We start from the raw sequence: 17,684 nt of genomic DNA, 5'->3' as shown, positions 1-17,684 counted from the left end.
GTTAGAGGATTGTTCATCGTCCAGTTCTTCCACATTTTGATGTACAAGTACCTTGAGGAGGTTTCACACAAAATTACAATTACTGTGCATCTTATTAAGTGATGATATTGTGTAATTTATTTGACAGAGGAGCAGCTGGTGGCTTAAACTTAGAAACCCACAAATATTTGACTTTTTAAAATCCAGGCTGCAAACATATTTCTTGTTTGTGACCAATGAGCTCAATATTGCATCATGTACTTAAAATGAAGGTGGTGTTGTATTATATTTGCCTAAAAATGTTATTTTAAAACATGTGATTTTTGTCATAACTGTTGCAGTTTTAATCTCTTTTTTCACGCTGTGTTTTTAATTTCTTATTCTTATTTATTGGCCATTTTAGGTGTGTGTGTGTGGGGGGGGGGGGGGGGGGGGGTCTGAGATTTAGGTACATGTTGGTCACGACTCAGCCATATGGGGTGTGCAGCCAGTACATTCTGAGTTCCAATCCCAAGCTTGGACAAATGAGGAGGGTAGAAGGAGGCAGGGCATTAAGCTTAAAGTTTGTCAAATTTCAGCCAATAAAAAAATAATTATTTTCAGTATATGAGTTGCACTGGAGAATAAGTGACACCCAAACTTGCAAAAAAAAAAAAAAAAAAAAAAAAACATGATTACGATCCAGAAAATGCAGTTTTATTTATCTCTGTTTTGTTTAGCGGTGTAACATATCACAGTTGATCTGTGATCTGTACAGATGTCCTCCCCCCCACCCACAGATTGGCAGGCATAATTCCATTCCACTGTTTACATCAGTGTGATTTTGTGTCGTGGGGACATATTTTTAATGTGATAACTGTGTTCATTTTGATGCAGCTGCAGTAAACTCACTGTCTGATTGGAAGAAACGCAGCTGCTCCGCCCTCACAAGAGTTCAGGACAAAGTGTTCGTCGTCTCTTCCGTGTGCAGCCGTGACTCCACTGAACCAAGCGTAGCACTCGAAGCTCACGCACTGCTAAAGTGGTTGAAAGTCCACAGCTCTGGAAAAATAATGAGTATTCCCAATTATTTCTGAGTGTCTGCTTGCCAGGATCAGTGGATAGGATGAATATATTTATCCAGAACGGGTTATAAATAAAATTATTATTGTTACCGTCTCATCAGAAAATATAGATATCCTCATCTATTGTGGAAAAAAAGAAGTTGAAACTATAAATTCAGTTAAATTTTTCTCTTTTTCTTTTTCTAGTTTTCATGATTTTGACGTTTTTTTTTTTTTTTAATTAACTGATACTGTTCATATTGCAATTTAATACTGCATTTGAGTATTTTAATTTAAAATATTTGGTAAAACTGTACACCTTGTTTTCATTCAGGATGACAGACAAAAGTTTTCATTACTCATTAAGATGTTTTTAAAAATAAAAAACAAAGTAGCATTTGTGTTGTTTTTTGTTTGTTTGTTTAGATTTGTTTGTTTTTTTTGTTTTTTTTTTGCTTATCCAAAAACTGATCTGATCCGTGGCTTCAAAAACCGTATGGCTTTTGTGATCCATGACACCTAGATTTGCTATATTTTTTATATCTTAACATCCAATTTACCAGATGTTTTATGGCTAATGTGAAATGTGTTGTTGTATATGTTGTTACATTAATTAGTAGTATAACGTCACCTGATTAACATGTCGGCGCCGGATTGCACCATTTGCTGGCAGACAAACTTAGCAGGATTAGCTCCAAGACAGCTACATGCTAACGAGCTAAGCTAGCATGGATAAGAACTGTAGAAATTGTATTATACTGGTTAGCTAGTTTGGCTATCCTGATAATAATCTTATATCTTATCTTATAAGTGAGTGTGAGGTGTGTCTGTTTGTGGAACAGTTTACACTCTGGTTTGCAGCAGAGTGTCTCAAATCTCTAAATGGCGCGCGTGTGTTTGGTAGGGAGGCATTTCAAACGGAGCAGGATGTGAGAGGCTTTATTGTGGTTCAGGGTTAATGTGGCTTCAGAGAGAGCGGTTAATCTGATCACACAAACTCTCCGCTTCCTTCAGTATCAGATCCTCCTCCACATAAACGCACAGAAAACCACACGGATGCTCCTTCAGTCAGTCACTGAGTCAGGGCAGAAAATGGTGTGATGCTGAAAAAGAAATGTGTGAGGGGGAGGGAGGGTTGGAGAGAGGAAGATGGGGTCAAGGGAGCCAACAAACAGAGATGGCGAGAGAGGGAGGATAAAAATGGAGAGAATGTATCATCATATGCAGTCATCATTACTGGCTATAGGTTGCTATTTTCCATCGGGGTAAAATAACAAGCTAAAAGTGTTCTCTCCTTATCCTGCCTTCAAGGAATTGTGGGAAGGAGGACAAAAAAATGTTACACTCTTTCCCTCTTTCTCTCCTTTTTGCGTCTCGATCCTCCTGCTCTGTCTCTGTCCTTGACCCTCGTGTCTCCATCCATCGCTCTCTTCCTCGCCCTCCCAAGCTTTCACTTGGAGGACATGGTGTAGCAGCCGTGCTCATGCCACTGCATGTCGCGGATACGCCTTATGGACTGCATCTGGGGACAACGGGCGCCACATTCGTTGAAATGCCTGTAGTCCCCTTTATCCAGCAGGTACTGGCTGCCACGGTAGCCAGGAAACTGGTAGCCCACCCAGCTGCAGAGGAAGAGAGGAGGTGGGGTGAGTGACAGAGGAAAGGGGGAGTGTTACATTTTGAAAGATAGTTGGTGCTTGAGATGAATGTCACCTAAGGCAATGTAGATGTCTTTGATACTGGGTCTCTTCTTCTGGGTATGGATGTCTTCGGTACTAGGTCTTTTCTTCTAGGTGTAGATGTCTTTGGTACTAGGTCTATTCTTCTAGATCTAGATGTCTTTGTTACTAGGTCTCTTCTTCTAGGTTTATGTTTTGGTACTAGGTCTTATCTAGGTCTCAATGTATTTGATACTAGATCTCATCTAGGTGTCAATGTCTATGGTGTTGGGTCACTTCTTCTAGGTCTAGATTTCATTGATACTAGGTCTCTTCTTCTTGGTGTAGATGTCTTTGATACAAGGTCTTTTCTTCTAGGTCTCGATGTCTGTGGTACTGGGTCACTTCTTCTAGGTCTAGATGTCATTGACACTAGGTCTGTTCTTCTAGGTCTAGATGTCTTTGGTACGAGGTCTTTTCTTCTCAGTCTCAATGTCTTTGTTATGAGGTCATTCTTCTCAGTCTCGATGTCTGTGGTACTGGATTGCTTCTTCTAGGTCTAGATGTCATTGATACTATGTCTCTTCTTCTAGATCTAGATGTCTTTAATACTAGGTCTCTTCTTCTAGGTACTGATGCCATTGATACTAGGTCTCTTCTTCTAGGTCTAGATGTCTTTGGTACGAGGTCTTTTCTTCTCAGTCTCAATAGCTTTGTTATGAGGTCATTATTCTCAGTCTAGAAGTCTGTGGTACTGGATTGCTTCTTTTAGGTCTAGATGTCACTGTGTCTCTTCTTCTAAATCTAGATGTCTTTGATACTAGGTCTCTTCTTCTAGGTATTGATGTCTTTGGTACTAGGTCTCTTCTTCGAAGTTTAGATGTCTTTGGTACTCAGTCTCTTCTTATTGGTTTAAATGCCTTTGGTACTAACTAGGTGCCTTCAAGGTCTCAATTTCTTTGGTACTAGATCTCTTCTAGGTCTAGATGTCTTTAGCACTATGTCTCTTCTTCTAGGTCTAGATGTTTTTGGCACTGGGTCTCTTCTTCTAGGTCTTGATGTCTTTGGTACTAGGTGTCTTTTTCTAGGTCTAGATGTCTTTGACACTTGGTCTCTTGGCCTCTGGCATGGGGTGCTGGAGCCTATCCCAGCAGTCACAGGGTGTGAGGTGGGGTACACCCTGGACAGGAATCCAGTCTGTCACAGCGCCACATATAGACAAACAAACACCAGAATGCACACCTACAGACAATTTAAAGTTTCCAGTTCTCCTAACCTGCATGTCTTTGGATGTGGGAGGAAGCCGGAGAACCCATGCAAACTCCACACAGAAAGGTCACAGGTGGGAATCGATCCCATCACCTTCTTGCTGTGAGGCAACAGTGCTAACCGCTAATCCACCGTGTTGGCCGGATACATGTTTCTATGTTTCTATGTGGAAATGATTAGCTGAGATAGTGTCTACATCCATTCATGGCTAAAGATGGGAGTCAGAATGCATATATATATATATATATATTGTTTTTTGTTTTTTTTTGGGGGGGGGGGGGTTGTTTGTTTGTTTTGTTTTTTGTTTTTGCCTTTGTGATCCTTGAAGACAGAAATGAAGCAGTACATGGAGCCCAGAACATAAAGTGATGAAGACACTAAGAGAGAGAGGTTTTAGCTCCAGTATGTGTTAACTGACGCACTTTTTGAATTTCCAAACAAACAACTGAACCGAACTTCACGGAACATGCAACACTTGAAATCAACGTCGGCCTTCATCTGCTGACTTGAAATACGAAGGGAGTAATACACACCTGGCTGGGAAACACCTCTTCAGCCAATATTTCAATCACTTTTGGTTCCTTTTAGGGAATAATTTGAAATGTTGTTAAGTATAATCGTCACTGTCGTGTTCAACAAATAGATGAGCATGCTTCAGTGGGGGCGGAGCCTCTGTGACGTTAAGTTGAGGCATATAGGTTCTTATGGTTTCTCCCATTACCTCGGGGTCGCCACAGCAGATCTGACATGGATCTGCATGTTGATTTGGCACAGGTTTGACACTGGATGCCCTTCCTGACAGGCACAGGTGGTCTCCACCTGGGAACCTACTGAAAGATTAGACGTAACTACGCACAAAATACCATAAATGCAACCAATTCCAAATTGTAGAGTCCTTTATACGTTAGGTCCTTTCATGATAATTTGAGAGATTTAATTAATATCTTGTCTTTTTAAATCTTGAAAGGGATTAAAGACAGTGCACTTACAAAGAAATTGATCCGGAGATTCAGAGAAACAAAATCACATGCAAGTAAGAAAAAAATCAAATGAAACAGAGAAACTGGTTCCAGCTAAGTGATTGATCTGTTTGTAGTTTTGTCAGGAACCAAACCACAGGACAATCTTTTTCCAAACTCTTTCCTACAAGTTTGTGATCACAGCAATCAGAAAGTTGTCAGTTCCGCCGTACCTCCGAGATGGTAGAGGTGTATAGTCCCGAGCTGCTGACGTCTGTGACACCCTCAGTTAGCTGTTAATGAAACGGCCTCTATTCCGGAAAAGCCTCGTGGACAAATGCACTCAGATTGCTGATGATGCAGCTGCCGGGTTTTTTTTTCCCATTTGAGAATGATGTCATGAGTCTGGAAACTGCCTGACACAATCAGGACTTTATGGAGCGCATCTCTGTGATACAGTTGCTGTGAGACTTGTGTAAAGTTTGTAGCCAACACTGTTGGGAAATGTTTAACTTAAAAAGGAGGAGTAGCAAAGAATAAAGGTCATAGAAGTCCTTTTTAATATAACATACTAGCGCGATGCCCGTGGGGTTCCACGGGATCTAGATTGACCCAAAATATATAAGCATGCCACACGCCAAATGTCAGCTCTCCCCAGTTTGTCCGTGATCGAAGTTACTGACTGTACTACTCCTCACTTGGGGGGCAGTAACAGGAAGACAGAGGTCAGGAATAAGAATGACAGGAACAGTAGTAGCCAGTAAACCAGTATTGATCAGTATGTCTGGTATTTATATTGAGTATTTGTATTTGTATTTTACATGGCAGGGGTGGTGGCCAAGTGGTTAGTGCGCTTGGTTTCAGTGCAGAAGGTTCCCGGTTCAAATCCCACCCCTGCCACATTTCTCCACGTGAAGTGGAGTTGCGTCAGGAAGGGCATCCGGCATAAAACCTGTGCCAATTCAACATGCAGATCCACCTTGGATTTGCTGTGGCAATCCCAAGTGCAAACAAGGGAGCAGCCGAAGGGACTTACTTTATTTATATTTATGTTTGCAAACTCTTTTTCTTTTTTTCTGTGTGCTTCTTACTCTGCTATACAATGTTGCTGGAACCTCAGTTTCCCTGAGGGAGTCTTTCCAAGGGATCAATAAAGTTCTATCTAATTTAATCTAATATAATGTACATGCACAGACAGTACACACAGGCCACTTGGCTTTTAATATAGATGATTTACCACCTTCTGCTGGAATGGCGTGAGTCCAGAATTTAATTATCAACGTCCAGTGTTCAGTGTTGTTAGCTAACATCCCTAATTTCTCCAAAAATATTAGTCCTGTCAACTTTCCGTTTTCGCAGCATTCATTCTTGTTCCAAAATACATAAGCATAACAAACGGCAAGTGTCAGCTCTCCCCAGTTTCTCCGTGATCGAAGCCATACACAAACACACACACACACAAACGTACAGAGGCCATTTGTCTTTAAATATATAGATAGGTCATTGCTGTCTATCTGTTGGGAGTTTTGTTAAAACAGTCATTAACAAATAGGAACAGTATGATGGGATACTCAAAATTTGGAGAAACCACCAGGTTTGCAAAACAGTCGTCGGGGGAACTGCCCCCAGAGAGACACGTACAAGAACCGTTGCTAACGAGACAACATGAATTTCAAGCTTGTGTGACAAAACATACATCGATAATTCATTTTTCAATTTCTTCATAGCTGATTTAACAGAACTCCAGGGGATATGCATGAAACTGGCAAATTTCTTGGATCCATCCCCGGTATGATTCAAACTGGCTGTAAAAGACTGCAATTATTAAAATTGTGTAAAGGATTTTTTTTTTCATTTTCATTTGATAAACAAATAAAAATGTCCAAAAGCTTGAGGGAATGGGTATAATCTCTGTTAAGGTATGTAGGAGAAGTACACATGCTATGTTGAAGAAGGTCACTGGTTCAAATCCCACTCGGGCCAGTTAGTGGAAAACTCCACCAACCCAGCAACAAATAGTGACCTGGCTCGCGTTTAGAGCTGGAGATGGTGAAGGAAGCAAAGGGAGAGGCGTTGAGCACTATACCCTCGAACGTCTACTGCCCTGACGGTGGTCAGGGTACAGGACTACCCGTCTAGGTTCAGTTGAAAAATCTAAAATTAGAATCACTTGTCTGAAGAAAACAGAAACCTGCATTACTCACGTTCCACAGCTGACCATGACACTGCCCACTCTGTCGGTGAAACCATAACTCAATAGACTGGGGACATCATCGTCCATGATCTCCATCTTACGACCTTTGAACTCTCCAACCTCATGCAGGCAGATCTTATGCTTCTCGGGATCCTGCAGACGGTGGACAAAAGAGGAAATTGCGCTCATAATTACCAGAGATAATTTTGATGATGAGCTTTTTTTCTTTTTTTTTTGACTGTGGGGCAAATAAATCAATCAATTTACCATACGGTCAGGTCTGAAGGACAGCAGGTAGTCATTCTTCTGGCAGTTGCTCCACGAGTCCCAGCGGGGGTACTCGCCTTTCTCCAGGATGAACATCTCACCACAGAAATTCATCTGCTCAAAGCCCACAAAGCTAAAGGTGGACGGCACAGATGAAGAAAGAAGAATGTGAAACTTTTAAAACAATTGGCCAGCAGGGGGCAGTGATCAGTTCTGGGTAGCAGTTTGTCACTTTGCGATTTATTACATCCACCAAATTCTCAGCGTTTATTTATTTATTTGTCTGTCTTACTGTTAGTAGGATTACATCAAAACTACTCCACAGATTTTGATGGAATTTTCACCACAGATACATATTAGGGCATGGAAGAACCCATTAGATTTTGGAGGTGATCCAGATCTGAATCCGGATTCTGGATTAGGATTTCACTTTATATAGGCTTTGAAGGATTATGTCAAAACTACTTCATGGATTCTCACCAAATTTGCATCAGAGATAGATATTAGGCCATGGAAGACTCCACTGCATTGTGGAGGTGATCTGCATCTGGATCCAGATTCTGGATCAATATTAATTTTATATAAACTCTGAAGGATTACTTCAAAACTACTTCACGGATTCTTACCTAATTTGCATCACAGATAGATATTAGGGCATGGAAGACTCCACTGCATTGTGGAGGTGATCTGGATCCGGATCGAGATTCTGGATCAAGATTCATTTTATATAAGCTCAGAAGGAATACTTCAAAACTGCTTCACTGATTCTGACCTAATTTGCACCACAGATACATATTAGGGCATGATAGAACCCATTAGATTTTGGAGGTGATCCAGAATCTGGATTCTGGATTAAGATTTCACTTTATATAGGCTTTGAAGGATTATGTCAAAACTACTTCACAAATTCTCAACAAATTTGCATCAGAGATAGATATTAGGGCATGGAAGACTCCACTGAATTGTGGAGGTGATCTGGATGTGGATCCAGATTCTGGATCAATATTAATTTTATATAAACTCTGAAGGATTACTTCAAAACTTCTTCATGGATTCTCAGCTAATTTGCACCACAGATTGATATTAGGTCATGGAAAACTCAACTGAATTGTGGAGGTGATCTGGATCTGAATCATTATTCTGGGTCAAGATTTCACTTTATATAGGCTTTGAAGGATTATGTCAAATCTACTTCACAAATTCTCACTAATTTTGCATCAGAGACAGATATTAGGGCATGGAAGACTCCACTGAATTGTGGAGGTGATCTGGATCCAGAATCTGGATCAAGATTCATTTTATATAAGCTTTGAAGGATTATGGCAAAGCTTCTTCACAGATTCTCACCACATTTGCACCACAGATACATATTAGGGCATGGAAGACTCCACTGAATTGTGGAGGTGATCTGGATCTGGATTGACGGATGTCAGAAATCTCTGATTGCTCTTGTTTGTATTGCCGTAGGCACATATATCCATCCATCCATCCATTTTCTTCCGCTTTATCCGGAGTCGGGTCGCGGGGGCAGCAGCTCAAGCAAAGCCGCCCAGACCTCCCGATCCACACACACCTCCCCCAGCTCCTCTGGGGGAACCCCAAGGCGTTCCCAAGCCAGCCGACAGATGTAGTCCCACCAGCGTGTCCGGGTCTTCCCCGGGGCCTCCTCCCAGTGGGACGTGCCCGGAACACCTCTCCAGCGAGGCGTCCAGGGGCATCCGGAAAAGATGCCCAAGCCACCTCAACTGACTCCTTTCGATGTGGAGGAGCAGCGGCTCGACTCCGAGCTCCTCCCGAGTGACCGAGCTCCTCACCCTATCTCTAAGGGAGCGCCCAGCCACCCTGCGGAGGAAACTCATCTCGGCCGCTTGTACTCGCGATCTCGTTCTTTCGGTCATGAGCCAAATCCCATGACCATAGGTGAGGATCGGAACGTAGATCAATCGGTAAATTGCGAGCTTTGCCCCCCTACTCAGCTCTCTCTTCACCACAACGGTCCGATACAGCGACCGCATCACTGCAGATGCTGCACCGATCTGTCTATCGATCTCACGCTCCATCCGTCCCTCACTCGTGAACAAGACCCCGAGATACTTAAACTCCTCCACTTGAGGCAAGGACACTCCACTGACCTGAAGAGGGCAAAGCACCTTTTTCCGGTCGAGAACCATGGCCTCGGATTTGGAGGTGCTGATTTTCATCCCGGACGCTTCACACTTGGCTGCAAACCACCCCAGTGCATGCTGAAGGTCCTGATTTGACGAAGCCAACAGAACCACATCGTCCGCAAACAGCAGAGACGAGATTCTGTGGTTCCCAAACCAGACCCCCTCTACACCCTGGCTACGCCTAGAAATTCTGTCCATAAAAATAATGAACAGAACCGGTGACAAAGGGCAGCCCTGGCGGAGGCCAACGTGCACTGGAAACAGATTTGACTTACTACCGGCAATGCGAACCAAGCTCCTGCTTCGGTCGTACAGGGACCGGATAGCCCTTAACAATGGACCCCGGACCCCATACTCCCGGAGCACTCCCCACAGGATGCCCCGAGGGACACGGTCGAACGCCTTCTCCAGATCCACAAAACACATGTGGACTGGTTGGGCAAACTCCCATGAACCCTCGAGCACTCGATGGAGCGTGTAGAGCTGGTCCAGTGTGCCGCGACCAGGACGAAAACCACACTGCTCCTCCTGAATCCGAGTTTCGACCGTCGGTCGAATTCTCCTCTCCAGTACTCTGGAATAGACCTTACAGGGGAGGCTGAGGAGTGTGATCCCCCTATAGTTGGAACACACCCTCCGGCCCCCCTTCTTAAACAGAGGGACCACCATACCGGTCTGCCAATCCAGAGGCATTGTCCCCGATCGCCACACGATGTTGCAGAGGCATGTCAGCCAAGACAGCCCCACAACATCCAGAGACTTAAGGTACTCAGGACGGATTTCATCCACCCCAGGAGCCTTGCCACCGAGGAGCTTTCTAACCACCTCGGTGACTTCGGCCTGGGTAATGGATGAGTCCGCCTCTGAGTCTCCAGTCTCTGCTTCCTCTTCGGAAGACGTGACGATGGGATTGAGGAGATCCTCGAAGTACTCCTTCCACCGCCCGACAACATCCCCAGTCAGGGTCAACAGCTCCCCACCAGCTCCCCACCAGCACTGAGGCGTCGGACGGTTTGCCAGAATCTCTTCGAGGCCGACCGATAGTCCTCCTCCATAGCCTCCCCGAACTCCTCCCAGACCCGTGTTTTTGCCTCTGCAACCGCACGGGCTGCGGCACGCTTGGCCTGCCGGTACCTGTCAGCTGCCTCTGGGGTCCCACCTACCAACAAAGATAAGTAGGACTCCTTCTTCAGCTTGACGGCATCCCTTACTTCCAGTGTCCACCACCGGGTTCAGGGATTTCCACCGCGACAGGCACCAGAGACCTTGCGACCACAGCTACAAGCAGCCGCATCAACAATGGAGGTGGAGAACATGGTCCACTCGGACTCCATGTCTCCAACCTCCCCCGGGATCTGGGAGAAGCTCTCCCGGAGGTGGGAGTTGAAGACCTCGCTGACAGAGGGTTCCGCCAGTCGTTCCCAGCAGACCCTCATGATACGTTTGGGCCTGCCAGGTCTGACCGGCTTCCTACCCTCCCAGCAGGCACATATATGACAGCAAATATCCTGCAGTATTTAGAGAGTTCAAGCACCATTTTCATTCTGTTTCTCATTGCGTATGGTGTGTATAAACTTTGTTTTTTGTTTTTTTTTTGCTTGAATCAAAAAGCTGTTTCCACAGAGCAGACGTTTCAGTCAGTGTGAAGTGTGAAGTCGTGTGTGCACAAACTCAGATTCTTCAAACTCACCTGCTTTGATTCAGACAGAAACAGCAGTTCTTTGTGCAAATGGACTGAGGTGGCTGTTACTCAGTGACTGTGGCGACAACTCAGTTTATTCATAACCAGTTTCTTTACTGGTACTTTCTCACAGTTACGCTTATCCAGTCGCGTCTATTGTCCAAAGCATTACATTATGATGCTTTGTTGCCTTGTTTTGTAATTCTGAGATGGAGGGTGTGTTCAGGCGTTATTCATCCTGCACAATTCATGCCAATCTTGCCTGCAATCCACCTCTTTACCCAATTATGGCAGGGTTCTCACCAGCACAGTTGAGCATAGGGGGCCCCTATGCTGTGATTTGGATCCCCTATGATTTAACCAGCATAGGGGCCTTTTCTGTTTTGTTTTCTTTTTTTAAAGGGCATGTCACACATTATTTAATGTCTCAGTTAGAAACACAAAAAATGCAATGGCCCTCAAAATGCAGGAAATAGCTCGGGGGATACCCCGGACCCTCCTACAGTACTCATGCCTGCAACGGCCATCGCTCAGTTATGCCCCATTACATTCACCCCTATGCTGTGAAAATATACTGGTGAGAACCCTATATGGGTTGGCTGGGAGTTGGGCATAGTCAGGCACTGCCAAAATGGCAATATATGGAACTGCCCCATTTTTCAGAAAACCTATGTGGGACATCAGAGAGGCTTTGTCCAATTATGCTTTGTTTGGTCACCACTTAAAGGACCCACAGAGCGTAAGCAGTGAGTGAGGTGTCATAGTTGGTGACTGATGTTTTGTGTTTGTTGGTCTGGGGATGGTGAGGGTCTTTACTTCAGACTGAAATCAGCGTCCCCGGCAGATTTAAGGCAGCGCTGCACACAGGCTACTTACGGTAGGTAGTCAACACGCAGGGAGCGCACTCTGTCCATTCCCATGTCACACACATTCATACACTCGTTGATGATCTCCATACAGCGGCTCTGGAAGTTCTCCTGGTCATACACAAACATCTAGATGTATTCAGCAGAGAGGTAAAGAGAACAAGAGAGGGACTAAGAATCAGAGAAGGTTTAGATGTGTTAGGGAAACTAACTAGGAAGATTAAACAGGGAGGAAAGGGGAAGGAGAAACCACAGAGGTGACATCAAAGCCAATGAAATATTGCTGTGTGGACACTGATGGAGTTAAAGACCCAACTGAGAGCTGACGAGGACATCTGTCAAATTGTTGTGACAGCTTTGTCCACAGTGACTGAACAGCACACATGAAGGAATCTGGACTGGTGTTTTTTCCGTCCTCGGTAGTCGACAGCCGCACCCTCACATAAACAAGACTAGCAGGTCTTAGATAATAGACATCGGCCCAGAAGGTAATCTGCTGGTGTGACCATGCTGTGAAAAGGCTCCACATGTTAGATGAGCTGTTTGTGTGGTGCGTTTGTGTGCACTGTACCTTATAGGACATCATGCCCATCTCATATATCTTGTTCTGAGCTGTCTTTCCATCAGGTTGGGAAGAACCCTGTGACTTGTCTCCTCCAGCAGACATGATGACTGAGATAAGATCATGACAGACATGACAAAAGATCAATCAATCAATCAATCAATTTTATTTATATAGCGCCAAATCACAACAAACAGTTGCCCCAAGGCGCTTTATATTGTAAGGCAAGGCCATACAATAATTACGTAAAAACCCCAATGGTCAAAACGACCCCCTGTGAGCAAGCACTTGGCGACAGTGGGAAGGAAAAACTCCCTTTTAACAGGAAGAAACCTCCAGCAGAACCAGGCCCAGGGAGGGGCAGTCCTCCACTGGGACTGGTTGGGGCTGAGGGAGAGAACCAGGAAAAAGACATGCTGTGGAGGGGAGCAGAGATCAATCACTAATGATTAAATGCAGAGTGGTGCATACAGAGCAAAAAGAGAAAGAAACACTCCTGGGAACCCCCCAGCAGTCTAAGTCTATAGCAGCATAACTAAGGGATGGTTCAGGGTCACCCAATCCAGCCCTAACTATAAGCTTCAGCAAAAAGGAAAGTTTTAAGCCTAATCTTAAAAGCAGAGAGGGTGTCTGTCACCCTGATCCGAATTGGGAGCTGGTTCCACAGGAGAGGAGCCTGAAAGCTGAAGGCTCTGCCTCCCATTCTACTCTTACAAACCCTAGGAACTACAAGTAAGCCTGCAGTCTGAGAGCGAAGCGCTCTATTGGGGTGATATGGTACTATGAGGTCCCTAAGATAAGATGGGACCTGATTATTCAAAACCTTATAAGTAAGAAGAAGAATTTTAAATTCTATTCTAGAATTAACAGGAAGCCAATGAAGAGAGGCCAATATGGGTGAGATATGCTCTCTCCTTCTAGTCCCTGTCAGTACTCTAGCTGCAGCATTTTGAATTAACTGAAGGCTTTTCAGGGAACTTTTAGGACAACCTGATAATAATGAATTACAATAGTCCAGCCTAGAGGAAATAAATGCATGAATTAGTTTTTCAGCATCACTCTGAGACAAGACCTTTCTAATTTTAGAAATATTGCTATACTGCTGGAGGTTTCTTCCTGTTAAAAGGGAGTTTTTCCTTCCCACTGTAGCCAAGTGCTTGCTCACAGGGGGTCGTTTTGACCGTTGGGGTTTTACATAATTATTGTATGGCCTTGCCTTACAATATAAAGCACCTTGGGGCAACTGTTTGTTGTGATTTGGCGCTATATTAAAAAAAAAATTGATTGATTGATTAATAAGGTGTGAGGCAGGGTACACCCCAGACAGGATGCCAGGCTGTCAAAGGGACACATATGGACAAACACACACTTATGTATAATTTAAAGTTTCCAATTATCCTTACTTGCTTGTCTTTGAATGTGGGAGGAAGATTTTTTTTAACATTTATTTAACCAGGTTAGTCCCATTGAGATCACAACCTCTTTTGCAAGTGAGACCTGGACAATTCTAAAGATTCCATTTCACCTAACCCGCGTGTCTTTAAATATGGGAGGAAACCGGAGCACCCGGAGGAAACCCATAAAAACACGGGGACAACATGCAAACTCCACACAGAAAGGCCACGGGTGGGAATCAAACCCATAACATTCTTGCTGTGAGGCAACAGTGCTAACCACTAAACCACCATGCTGCCAAATGCTCTAATGTAGAAAATACCTCAAGATTTATTCCACCATTATCACATCACATCCCTAAAAATATGACCTACAAGAAAAAGCTTCCAAAATTGTCCACTGTAAGGGAATACTCAGTAAAATAAGTTTTCAGTTTCAGAAAGTGATTTTAATACCAAAGTAAAAAGTTAAATGAACGATGCCTGTCCAAAGAAAGGATCCAAAAACAGTGTTTTTCTTCTCCGTTCCAGTTATTTGTTCTGAAAAATGGTTGCCTGTAATAATTTGTCTGCAAATATTTGCATAGCTACAGCATTGAAATGGTCAGTGAGGTCCTTTAATAACTGGGTTGGTTGAACTGCAAATTGTAGGGTCTTGAACTATAATCAACATTTTTTTTTCCTTAAAACAAGCAAGACTGTCACAATATTCCTGTATCGATTCATCATATGATCAGTGTTGCCACAGTTACTTTGAAAAGTTACTTTTTTAGTTGCTTTATGCAGTTACTTCATTAGTAGCTTTATGTCATTACTTTATTAGGAGCTGCCGACAACTTGTAATTAATGTAATCAATCTTAAAAATAACCAAGTTAGATTACTAGTTACTTTATTAGTTACATTCAGAAGCTGCTGACAACTTGTAACTAAAAAGTAATGTAACTAATAAGGTAACTAGTAATCTAACTTGGTTGCTTTTAAGATTGAGTGATCAGAAAAGTAACTAATCAGCAAAGTAACTAATAGTTACTTTTCTGAGTACTCAATCTTCAAAATAAGCAAGTTAGATTACTAGTTACTTTATTAGTCACATTCAGCAGCTGCCGACAACTTGTAACTAATAAGTAATGTAACTAATAAGGTAACTACTAATCTAACTTGGTTGCTTTTAAGATTGAGTGATCAGCAAAGTAACTAATAGTTACTTTTCTGAGTACTCGATCTTAAAAATAACCAAGTTAGATTACTAGTTACTTTATCAGTTACATTCAGAAGCTGTCGACAACTTGTAACTAATAAGTAATGTAACTAATAAGGTAACTACTAATCAGACTTGGTTGCTTTTAAGATTGAGTGATCAGCAAAGTAACTAATAGTTACTTTTCTGAGTACTCGATCTTAAAAATAACCAAGTTAGATTACTAGTTACTTTATCAGTTACATTCAGAAGCTGTCGACAACTTGTAACTAATAAGTAATGTAACTAATAAGGTAACTACTAATCTAACTTGGTTGCTTTTAAGATTGAGTGATCAGCAAAATAACTAATCAGCAAAGTAACTAATAAGCAAAGTAACTAATAGTTACTTTTCTGAGTACTCGATCTTAAAAATAACAAAGTTAGATTACTAGTTACTTTATTAGTTACATTCAGAAGCTGCCGACAAGTTGTCCACAGCTGCTAATGAAATAACTGTATAAAGTAACTGTAAAATGTAAATGTTTAAAGTAACTAATAAAGTAATTTTTCAAAGTTACTGTGGAAACACTATATACGATATCTGCGGATGAGCACAATAAGTGTTCTCACTTTGGTATTGCATGTTTTTACACGTGTTTGCTTGTACAAGACTGTCACTTTCATAGTGCCAGAAGAATCACAGTGGTTTTCGTGATCTTCGCAAAGGACCAATGTGCCCCCCCCCCCCCCCCCCCGAAAAAAAAATAAAATAAAATAAAATAAACATTTTAGAGAAATGTTCTCTCTCTGGCTGGTTTGCTGCTGCTGTCATCTTCTCTGTATGTCAGGTTGAAGTTTCACCATGAACTCAGCCACACACACACACACGCACACACACACACAGAGCAACAGTGAAGCAGGTGAAGTAAAGGCAGCGTGTTACTTGATAATAATCGGTAATAATTCCAACAGGAAACTTCAGAGGAATACGCCCAAATTTCCTAGATTTCAAAGCTGCATTCCACATCTCCATTACTGTGAGAGAACATTTTGGATGTACCCAAGTAAAAAGTGAAGCCCATTAATGTGAGTGAGCCAGTATGTTGACTCTATAAAATAGAATCTTAATGTTAATAGAATGTTAATAGAATCTGAGAGTCTATTTTAATTGTCGTTTCTTTATTTAGGATATTTCAATGTATTATATTTATGTAATTTTTTTTAAATTCCAGTTCCAGTGTCTCAGTATTGTTAGGAAATAAAAGTGCATTACACTTTGAAAAGGTATACTTGCATCATCAGTTGCAGAAACTAATTGTAAAATGATATGAATGAATTTACTCGGCACACACAGACTCAAAATAAGAAGGAAAACTCATAAAGAAAACAATTTAACAACGTACCCATGTGCCCAAAAGTGTGTAGGCAGAAGCAAAAGCTAGATATTGTTTATCATCCATTTCTTCAACTGCGTCTACCTGCGTGCTCCACTTTCTGTACGCCCACTTATCTTACCTGTGTCCTGTGTGTGCAGAGGAGCAGACTCTGGGCTCAGACCGGTGATCCGTGTCAGAGCGTGCCGGGCGCTGGGCCCCTCATGGCTTTCATATGCTGGCGCTCAGAGACGGGGGATTATAGAGACAGAAACAAACTCGCTGAGCTCACAGCCCCATAGAATAGAAATACCCCACCATCAAACAGAGAGAGATGTTTGGGCAGAAAGAGAAGTAGAAGGATATGAGGAGATGGAGATCAAGAACACAAGAGGAGACAGTGACAGAAGAAAACAATCAGATGTTAATCATTTTCCCAACTACCTTGCATAACTCATAGAGCTCCTAGTTATTGGGAATAATATGCTGCTGCTGCTGCACAGCATCAGCCAACGGCAGCTGAATCGAGTTTGTGTCTTGAAGGCAGCAGCAGGAGGTTGTTGATGTATATACGCATACAAGTGTTTGTCATGAGTTTTAATTAAAGCTATTATTCTTATTAATTTAGATTTCTATAGCACCTTTCAAGGAAGCCAAGGTCACTTTGCACAGAATAAACAGGCCGGCGTTAATCACTGTCTTTGAATGAATGAATGAATGAATGAAAACTGTTTATTTCGAACATTTGATACAACAACAATTACAAGATAGATCAGTAAAGACAACAACAAAAAAGTTCCTACTGTGTACCCAACATGTCCGAAAAGGGGTAGGGTGAAGCATCAGCTTATTTATCCCTACCCCTTCTTCCCCACAACCAGTAATACCCTTTGCCACATATACACATAGATTCCTACACACCTAAACCGATATCAATATATATATATATATACATATACATATACATACACATATATATATACATACACACATCAACATACATACACATATACATACACATATATACACATATACATATATACACATATATATACACAAACATAAATATACACCTACACATACCTACTTA

The 17,684-nt window shown here is 42.4% G+C and overlaps 1 protein-coding gene across 1 annotated transcript; it reads right to left on the bottom strand.

Annotated features, from left to right (window-relative positions):
- Positions 1 to 1,903: 1,903 nt before the first annotated feature.
- crybb1l2 (crystallin, beta B1, like 2) lies at positions 1,904 to 16,999 on the bottom strand. The gene is made up of 6 exons (XM_034188087.1): positions 16,737 to 16,999; positions 12,656 to 12,756; positions 12,095 to 12,213; positions 7,370 to 7,502; positions 7,113 to 7,255; positions 1,904 to 2,644 (listed from the first exon to the last, which is right to left on the bottom strand). Exons 2-6 carry the CDS (start codon positions 12,749 to 12,751, stop codon positions 2,473 to 2,475), a joined length of 663 nt encoding a protein of 220 aa, XP_034043978.1. The 5' UTR covers positions 12,752 to 12,756; positions 16,737 to 16,999; the 3' UTR covers positions 1,904 to 2,472.
- Between the last annotated feature and the right edge of the window lie 685 nt (positions 17,000 to 17,684).

This window comes from Thalassophryne amazonica, chromosome 15 (genome assembly GCF_902500255.1).
Source record: "Thalassophryne amazonica chromosome 15, fThaAma1.1, whole genome shotgun sequence".
Classification (NCBI taxonomy): domain Eukaryota; kingdom Metazoa; phylum Chordata; class Actinopteri; order Batrachoidiformes; family Batrachoididae; genus Thalassophryne; species Thalassophryne amazonica.
The sequence above is the reverse complement of the archived record's forward strand: the minus strand, read 5'-3'. Positions and strand labels throughout refer to the sequence as shown.

Coding starts and splice junctions, on each gene's coding strand:
- crybb1l2 (XM_034188087.1), bottom strand. CDS start 12,751: ATGTCTGCTGGAGGAGACAAGTCACAGGGTTCTTCCCAACCTGATGGA. Junction 7,503..12,094: donor CTGCGTGTTGACTACCTACC/GTAAGTAGCCTG, acceptor GTCCACCTTTAG/CTTTGTGGGCTTTGAGCAGA. Junction 7,256..7,369: donor CCTTCAGACCTGACCGTATG/GTAAATTGATTG, acceptor CACCGTCTGCAG/GATCCCGAGAAGCATAAGAT.